Source organism: Centropristis striata, chromosome 17 (genome assembly GCF_030273125.1).
Source record: "Centropristis striata isolate RG_2023a ecotype Rhode Island chromosome 17, C.striata_1.0, whole genome shotgun sequence".
Taxonomy (NCBI): domain Eukaryota; kingdom Metazoa; phylum Chordata; class Actinopteri; order Perciformes; family Serranidae; genus Centropristis; species Centropristis striata.
In genome coordinates, this window is record NC_081533.1 from 27,293,828 (window position 1) to 27,303,927 (window position 10,100).

Sequence of the window (10,100 nt, forward strand, 5' to 3'; positions counted from 1 at the left end):
CAAAATGACAAAAAAAGACACAAAATGACTAAAAAGACACCAAAAGACACAAAATGAAAAAAAAAAAGACACAAAATAACCAAAAAAAGACACAAAATGACTTACAAAGACATGAAAAGAATAAAAATGGACAAAATAGCCCAAGACTCCATAGAGTTAAGTTGTTAACCCACTTCTTGTTCCCTGAAAAAGGCCTACTTGTATAATTCTGAAATGTACATTATTTTTCAGTTTTGGTTAAGCTTACCTTTTTTTATTTACCTCTGGCAGTTCACCACTTAACTTTGTACCCTTTCAAGCTGTTCATTTGACTTGAACTGCTTGAATTTCAATAAAAAACTGGAAAAATTGGGGTGTTCTAAAACTTTTGACCGGTAGTGTACTTCTGAATCTTCTCAGGGTAGGAAATGGTCCCGTACTGGCTAAAAAAGTCTCAGAATGACGCATGCTTGCTTCTATTTTTAGCCGAGGAGTAAAAACATTCACTCCTCTTTCTTATGCAATGATCCCTCCCTATATGTGCTGATGTGTAGGACAGATGTTTATTAGTGATAAGGAGTTTATTAAAAGATTCCTCAGCTACTGGTGGACTGGTGCTGTTCTGCAGTAAACCAGTGGAAGTGAGACTCGTTGCCCCCCATTCACTGACCAGGTGTCCTTATAAGGCAGCCAGTGTTCAGAGCCTGGCAGACGCTGGCTCTCACATCCTCTTATGGTCTTTCTCGGAGACTCAGAGTGCGGAGGTGAAGACGACGTGTGTATACAAAGAGCAGCCTTGGTGTTCTAATACCTGACGTATTGTAAAGGCAGAAGAACATATAACTTTATGGTGCCACAATGAACGAGGGGCAGCAAAGGCCTCTCAGACAGCACTAAGTGTCAGGAAGATGGACTTAACCTTTCTCTTTTGTTAGCTTTGTTAGCTCTTTTTGTTAGCTTTTTTGTTAGCTAACTATCCCAATCCAATCCAATCCCCCTTTATTTGTATAGCACATTTAAACAACACAAACGTCTCCAAAGTGCTGTACATAAAATCAACAATAAAACAAACAATTCCATATACCAATCAGCAATAAATAATAAGTGTATAAATCTAAAATGATGCCATAAATAAAACAATACAATCAAAACAGATAAACATAGTAAAATAAAATAAAAGACGTAGTTAAAAGTAGTAAAAGAAATAAAAGAAATAAAAGACACAGAGGACCACAAAACTCACGCAGTGTTAAAAAGCCAAGGAATAAAAATGGGTCTTGAGACGAGACTTAAAACATTCCCTGTATTAAATGATTCATAAAATACCCTCAAAACAATTATTTATCATCCAATTTGTTTCTTACCTCTTGTTGTTAGAATTCCTAATGAATGAAAGTTTTAATATTTTTGGTGTGGGCTTTTCTTTTGACAGCATACATCTTATTTAAATTTTTCTTTAAATGGTAAAAATGAACCTCAAGAGAATATATTATAAATAAATAAAATGTTGTTATGTTACCTGACCGTTACTGAGGGGTATTGGATGACATCTCTCAAATATTTAATTTTTTTTGTATGTGTGATTTTTTGATATTATTAACTTCTATGGTGTTAGGGTCAGTTTTGACCTGTATATATTTACTTTTTCTTTCAAAAATAGAACTTAAATACAAATACAAAATGAAAAGCAGAATAAGTAAAAATACAAAACGTAGATTTGCAAACAAACAACAACCAATAAAGCAAATCAAACCAACTAAATAGAGATCAAAGAAAACATGCCACAAACTCAAAAAGCCTTGATGGAATAAAGAAAAGTTTTGTGGTACTTTTATGCATTTGAAACCTAAAACGGATTTTCAAGTTGCCTATCAATTTAGGTATAAGTATGCTTTTGCAAGGATGTGATTTTGATTTTATTGATATTATTTTTTTTATTTTTATTTTTTAAAACCATTTCTTTCTTTTTATGTTTTGATGAAAAGACTTGACATGTTTACAAGATGTAGAGCAACATGTATGTGCTGTTTTGTTTTTCTTCAAATAAAAAGTTTAATAACAAAAAACCTAAAACGGGTCGGCGCTGACACCCTTACACCAGAGGAAGGTTAACATTGTGTTGTTTTTTCCTCCCAGGCCTGCTGTGTGACCTGCTGTGGTCTGATCCCGATAAGGACGTCCAGGGCTGGGGAGAGAACGACCGCGGCGTCTCCTTCACATTCGGAGCCGACGTGGTCAGCAAGTTCCTGAACCGCCACGACCTGGACCTCATCTGCAGAGCCCACCAGGTGGTTATATACACAAAACATGCACAGCCTCATGTTATCTGTGTTAAGTATACACGGTGGCGGTTCTAGATCAATTTTACTGTGGGGGGCCAAACAGGGGCCAGTGTTTAATCAGAGGGGCACATTAAAAAACGGAAAAGATGATATTTAAGCATTCAAAATCAAAATGTGCTGTGTGTGAGTCTGAGTGTGTGCGTGCGTGTCTATGTGCATGTGTGTGTACGTACAGATGTGTATGTGGGGATGGGAAGGGTGGGTTTTGTCATTGTTATTGTCTGTTTTTATCCTTATTTTTTGTAAAGCACTTTGTGTTACATTTCTTTGTATGAAAAGCGCTATATAAATAAAAAGTAAAGTTTGAAAATCTTTATTTTAGCTTATTTAAAAATCTCAAGTATCTCAAGTAATCTAGTATATTTGGAAGATGCAAATACATTGATTAAAACAATGAGACTTACCAACTATAACAATTATTTTTGTACGACAATGACATTTCTCATTTTTGTGCACAATTACTTTTTTTATTTTGAAAGTGCAGCACAGTGAGAGTGATCTTTTTTAGCTTTTATTGCACAATTAAACTATTGTACAATGTACACATTTTGGGTTCATTTTGTGCACAATGAGATATTGTTTGAACAAGAAACAGGTCAGAATTGTTCTGTCGTTCATCGTTATGAATTGTTCATTTTATTTTTAATTTGACTGATGTGTGTCTGGCGCCCCCAGGTGGTAGAAGATGGTTATGAGTTCTTTGCCAAGCGGCAGCTGGTGACTCTGTTCTCGGCTCCAAACTACTGTGGAGAGTTCGACAACGCCGGCGGCATGATGAGCGTGGATGAAACCCTGATGTGCTCCTTCCAGGTAGGATTAGCTCAAAGCACTGACATGGCTGTGTAAACAGTCATGGAAAAAAATATCAGACCACCCTTGTTTTCTTCATTTTCTCGTTTCACTATTTTAGATTCCTCAAAGTAACCACACTTTGCTTACTAGAATATAAGTCATGTTTTCAGTGATTTCACACTTTTTTGTTAAGTCCATAATTCCATATGTGTTCATTCATAGTTTTGATGAATTTACAATGTAAATAGTCATGAAAATAAAGGAAACGCATTGAATGAGAAGGTGTGTCCAAACTTTTGGCCTGTACTGTACGAAGGCAGCAGTCCCAATATTGCCTTATAAATGAAAGTATACCAATGACTAGCCCTTCGAGTGGCCAGAGCAGGCCATTCTACCCCAGAATATAATTCACAATGGTGAGTGGACATCTTACAGTTAGTAATGAACCTCAAAGAAGCATGATAAACAATATCAATCATTCTAAGACATTTAGCAGCAGCATTCACGTACAACATATTGTTATGATATCTTTAACCCATAAGAACCCACGGTGACACAGGTGTCACAAACATTTTAAATGTTTTAGTAATGTTCATGTATGTTTTTCTCAAGTACATAAGTGTGTTTGTTAGTGTCCTGCAGCTACAGTAGCTTGTTGAGAAGCCGTCAAATAAGGCAGTGTTATTTATATTTATTTATTATCGTTTTATTATTATTTTGTTACTTAAAAACAAATCTGAAATGGAATTTGTTGTCTAACAGCACTATTAAAGTCACAATTGTGATATATGTTATGGAGATGAATACAAAAAAAGCAGATGGTTATTTGTTTTATTTATTATTGATTTAATATTATTTTGTTAGTTAAAAACAAATCTAAAAAAAGAATTTATTGTTAAACAGCGCTATTAATGTCACAATTTTTATATATGTTGTGGAGATGCAAAGAAAAAGGCAACATTGTGTTTCTAGTTTCTTTATTTAAAAATAAGAAATATCATAAGGTCCACTTGGTCTGTGATATATCCGCCATAACTTTTTTCCTTTTTTAAGGATTACTGGGTCTGGGTTCTTATGGGTTAAATAAAGCTTCCTGTCTTCCCCGCGTCTGTTCTTCAGATCCTGAAGCCATCTGAGAAGAAAGCCAAGTACCAGTACGGAGGGATGAACTCGGGTCGGCCCATCACTCCTCCCCGCACAGCCCAACCTCCAAAGAAACGATGAAGAAGGACAGAGGGAGGAAGAGACGCAGAGAGAGAGAGAGAGAGAGACGATTGTCTCCTGATGGCTTTTCACAACACAAAACCAGTAAAAGCAACATTTGGCAGAGAGGGAAAACGGATGAACACAACTATTTTAAAAGACACGCCCCAAACCTGTCTTTCTTTTTTTCTTTCTTATCTCCCTCTGAACTGCTGTCACTCTCTTCTTCTTCCTCAATGCTTTTTTTTTCTGCATCTGTGTAACATTTTTTAAAAAGTGTTAAAAGAAAAAATACGAGGGTGTCATTCTGTAGCATATCGGAGTGTTTTTTTGTTTGTTTTTTTTGTCTTTTTGTCCTTTTGCCTTTTATTTTCTTTACAACAGAATGACGACTAGTTTAGTTTACCACATCTCTTTACTCCCCCGCCTGTACAGACACAACAGGTATTAATAATGACGACTGCTGGGTTTTCAATAAATAATACAGGAAATGTATCAGTCTCTGTGTTCTGTGTGTTTTTTCCTGTTAAATCACTTCTTCAGACACATTAACACCTCACATTAAATGGGTCTTGTCCTGTTGGAACCAAGGTTATAATAGTTTTGGATTTTTCATTAGTTTTAGTTTTAATTTCGTTGTGAATTTTTGTTTTCAGATTCAATTAGTTTTAGTTATTTTTTAGAGTGAGTTTGCTAGTTTTGGTTTATTTTTTATTTATTGAAAATGCTTAGTTTTAGTTTAGTTTTTATTAGTTTTAGTTTTTTTGTAATGGGTATGTGCCTTTATTTCCTTTGGTTTATCATCTCAGCCCCAATAAGGTTATTAACTCTTACAGTTCTGAGTGTTTTGTATTTTGGTTGGAGTGTAGACATCCCAGTCACAGTAAACATATTTACCATGTCTTCCATGTTGAAATAGAAAAACTGAATTATGAATGAAAAAAGTTGACAAAGATGAAAACTAAGGACATTTTCACTATAATTTTAGTTAGTTTTAGTTAGTTTTGTAACCTCACAATACAGTTTCAGTTAGTTATCGTTTTTTTTTTTAAAACTCTTGTTTTTATTTTTATTTCAGTTAACAAAAATGTTTTTTCAATTTTAGTTTTCGTTATTTTGTTAGTTTTCGTTAACTATAATAACCTTGGTTGGAACCTGGTTTAACTAATCCAGACTAACATGTTAGCCAGATGTGATGATCCAGATAAGATAACTTCAGGTTTGATGTCTGATTTAGCAGTATGCTTTAAAGTTAACAAAAATGACTCGGACTGAATTAACTGACAATATGAACAGTTTATCATTGATCTTCATGAAAAAAGAAAAAAATCTTCATGGGACTATTAAATCTATGTGATATTATATTTCAACTCCAAAACTTCTTTTAATCACAACTTTTTTTTTTGAGTTTAGTGCTCATTTTTGCAATTATACAGTATGTATGTTTATTTGAAGCCTCACCAACTCATTTACTATTTATTATTAGGGTTTGTTATTAATTAGGGCCCAAGCAGCAACCACAAGGGTCGGTGAGGACCCTGTTGGAATTGCAGGAATTATTATTTTCTCTAAATAAATCGACTTTCGGGGGGCTTTATTGTACTTAAAAAGTCAGTCATCTTGAGTTGAATGAGCAAATTTTGGATGTCTTGGGCCATATATATATATATATATATATATATATATATATATATAATTGGAAATTAGCATTCATAAGCATCAGTACAAGACATAACTTATTCCACAGCTGTTTTCCACATTTTTGTTTTTTAAAGGGTACATTAGAACAAAGAACCACAAAAAAGACAACCCACAAAACAAAAATAAAAATAAATACAAAACAAAACAAAAAACATAGTATTATAATAATATATAGGGAGGCAAAAAAGCAGAGAAACAGAAACATTAACAATTATACTAATAACACCAATACATAAATAAACACAGGATGCCAAGTATGCTCATTAATAAAAAAATAAAAAAAGATTTTAAAAAAATACCTTAATAAAATAAATGAAAATTGGATGCATCAAATCGTCTCAGCTGGGGTCCAGAGAGGTGAGGGTACTCACATATGTGATGACAGGCTGCCATCTTTTATAAAAATTGGCTGCTGAGCCTCTCAAGGAATATTTAATTTTTTCTAAAGACACATTGTCTAATCTCACTCATGCATGATGAGAGTCCGGACCTGAACGCATCATGTCAATACTGACACATAGCCATCATAACTCATGCACCACTTGTTGATACTTTTGGACAGAGAGAGCTAAATATGAGATACCCAGATAATGAGTCAATGGCCCAACATGCGTGAAGGTTCGAGGGCCATTCAACGCTTTTTACAGCTTTAATTTTTAGCTTGCATTCATTTAAATAGTTGCTGAATGTTTTGTAGAAATCAAAAAGATTATTTAATTAAAAAAAAAACACTGCCACTTTTTGTTGTAATGTAATATTTATCTAGTTTTACAAAGTTATTTGGTCCTGCATAAAAAATGACAGATGTTGCCAAATATAGCTCAGGAGCTGAAACCAACACATTTTAAGGTATTTTTAATGTTGATTTTATTTTAGTTTACTGGAAACTTTTTTTTAAATTGGAAAGTGTTAGTCATCATTGTAGACAGACTCAACATCAGGTATTGGTGACTCGACTTGGACTTTGCACTGATTTTCCAATATTGCATCAAGTTCTCCATTGTGGCACCTTCATAGAGCTGATACAGAAATAGAAAGGTTGCCATTAAACATAATAATTTAGGGAGTTTAATTTGTTCTTCCAAAGTCGACACAAACTAAAAAGACATTAACATTCCAAAGTTATAATGTGGTCGATTCATTTCTTTATATGCATTGTTCAGAATGTCATTTTTAAAATATGTTTGAGTCTGAGTCACAAAAATCAGGACTTCAGTACTCCGTCCCTGATTGCAGATTTTTTTCAAAAGGCGAGATGTTATATTACTTAATTAACTTGTTTATTGGACAGCTTGTATTATCTTTAGTTATTTTTATTTTTTACACCAAAAAGTTGATACTTTCTCAATTTACCTGTTCACAATGAAAAATATTATTTTACTTTTTTCTGACTATTAAGATGGACTATTGAACTCAGTTTGGCAGAAATTAACATTACAAATCAAATTTGATTAGCAATCAGCCACTCAATTCATATCACCTATTTCAAAATAAAAGCAAAGTTATTTAAAACAACTTCATCTGGGACAAACTAATCCTCTGAATTAACTGGATGTAAATTAGCAGAATAATTTTAGCCTGAAATATAAATATAAAAATAATGTTAATCATCCAAATGGCTATAATTTATCAAATCAAATCAAACTTTATTTATATAGCGCTTTTCATACATAAAAATGCAACACAAAGTGCTTTACAAAAAAAAAAGAATAAAAACAAACAATAAAAATGACAAAACCCACCCCTCCCTCCCCCATATACACATTTGTAAGTATACATACACAAACATGCACACACACGCATTTAGTCATGCAAGCACACAAACACACACTCAGACTCACACACAGCACATGACTTTTTAATGGTTTGATTCTGCAAACTTTTTAATTTAGATTATAGATTTTATACTTTGTAAGGTGACCTTGGGTGACATGAAAGGCGCCTCTAAATTAAATGTATTATTATCGTTTGTCTGATTCTACAGCTCCTTAATACATACTCCTTCTTTAGACACTTTATTTTTACATTACATTTTATTGTATTTTTATATTTTATTGCTTGAAGTATGCCTAGGTTGTTCTTTTTATTTCATTATTTAATTGTGTTGTTATTGTCTCTGTGTGTAATGCTGCTGCTACGCTGTAATTTCCCAGCTTGGGATAAATAAAGTATATCTATCTATGTATATATCAGACAGAAAGAGCATTTATCAATATACAAGAACCACACACACACATCTGGTTGAAACCATCCATTTATTGACAGTCAGAACTCTAAAGAAACATTATGAACATGCATAGGCATGAATTCCCTTTACTGTAAAACTCAAAAGACGAGATGTTGTGTATATCTGTCAGCATGTGTTTGTATGGAGCGGGTCACAGTGTGTGAGAGGAAACACAGGAGGGCGACAGGTCAGTTAATGTTGGAGATGATCTGCTGTTCTGTGCTCCATGTTGACACAAGCACAGACCAACTACCACGAGGAGGCAGACAGCAGTATTTACAGTCAATCCAATATCATGTGAACACAACATGAACCATTTAAACAAGGTTTCATTGTTATTATTAAGGCTGTTTAGGACCGTACTGTTGCAGCTACACTGCCTGAGAATGAGTCACACCCACATTCTTTATACAAGCTGAGAAATCTGAAATAAACAACAACAGAGTGTGAAATCTTCTGACGAACATTGGTTCCTATTCTTATGTTAAGTTGCTGCGACATAGCCTGAGTTCCTGTTTCTGATGCTGCATTGATGTACCGTAGGAAATACGGCTCATTTCAGCTTCCTATTCGAAATACATTGTCCGTTTTAACTTAAAATATAAATGCAAGTTTGTTCAATTCAGACTGGATATTCCTACTAGACATGAATGCAGCACTAACCATGCTTTTAAAAAATAAAAATAAAAAGTTCCTTTTACTTTTGCTTCCTTCATTAGGACTCAGCCCTTGGTGCATTTGAAGCAGCATCTGTATCGACACAAATTCAGTAAACCACGCGCTAATCTCTTCATTTACAGATTCAGTAAAAAAAACACTTTGAATAATAAGCATATAAAATCAATGCTTTTTTTAGCACTTAAGCAAATTGTGATGGTGATTATAAATCATCATAAATCTACATTAATCTTTTAATAACTTAATTTCTATACATGGTAAGATGTTTGCCCACTACAATGACAAAAACTAAACTTTAATTACAGGTGCATCTCAATAAATTACAATATCATAGATAGGTCTATTTCCAGTAGTTCAAGTCAAACAGCCCCAACAAAGTACCGAGTCATATTTCCATATTAAACATACTTTTTAAAATTGGTCTTTTGTAATATTACATTTTTCTTGAGACACTGAATTTTAGGTTTTCATTAAATGTAAGCCATAAAATAAATGAATTAAGACATGAAATGTTTCATTCTGTGTGTAATGGATCTATATAATGTGCTATTAAGTAATATAAATTGTTTATAGTATATGTATATATATATAATTATTTATAGTATTTGTATGTGACTATATCGATTATTCATATATGTATATACTGACCCGTTAAGGGGTAGGACTAGATACGTATTTTTACTTCTTCCTTCCCCCTTTCGAGCTTGCAGAAAGTGTCTGTTATTTTTCTTTTTTTTCTTTCTTAATTTCTTTTTTGTTTCGTTTTTTATTTATTCATCTATTAATATTTAAACCTGTTTTTTTTATTGCCTGCATGTTCTAAATAAAGACAATCAATCAATCAATCATTCAATTTCCACTTTTTGAATTGAATTACTGACAAAAAAATAAACTTTTCTACGATATTCTAATTTAATGAGATGCACCTGTAGGTCATTGGTGCATGGCACATTGGTAACAAATCCAATACTATTTGACATAGCTAAATGGCCAATACAATATCTGTACAATACAACAACAACAAAAAAAAGTCTAATTTGCGGGAGTTTTAATGGCTGACAGCAACAGCAGCATCACTACGCAGCGCTGCCAGCTGTTCTCAGGAGAACTTAAAGTAAACCAGCTTCTTGTATTGAGCCAAGAGTTGAGTTCTCTCTTCGGTTCCAGCCCGACAACAC

At 33.4% G+C, this 10,100-nt stretch overlaps 1 protein-coding gene across 1 annotated transcript in view; it reads left to right on the top strand.

Moving 5' to 3' along the window:
• Window positions 1-4,811, top strand: part of LOC131989846 (serine/threonine-protein phosphatase PP1-beta catalytic subunit) — a 39,129-nt gene extending 34,318 nt beyond the window's left edge. Inside the window, exons 6-8 of the mRNA XM_059355193.1 lie at window positions 2,116-2,267; window positions 2,997-3,131; window positions 4,233-4,811. Coding sequence (XP_059211176.1) covers window positions 2,116-2,267; window positions 2,997-3,131; window positions 4,233-4,337 — 392 coding nt within the window. The 3' untranslated portion in view covers window positions 4,338-4,811. The remainder of the gene's footprint in view (window positions 1-2,115; window positions 2,268-2,996; window positions 3,132-4,232) is intronic.
• Window positions 4,812-10,100: the final 5,289 nt, after the last annotated feature.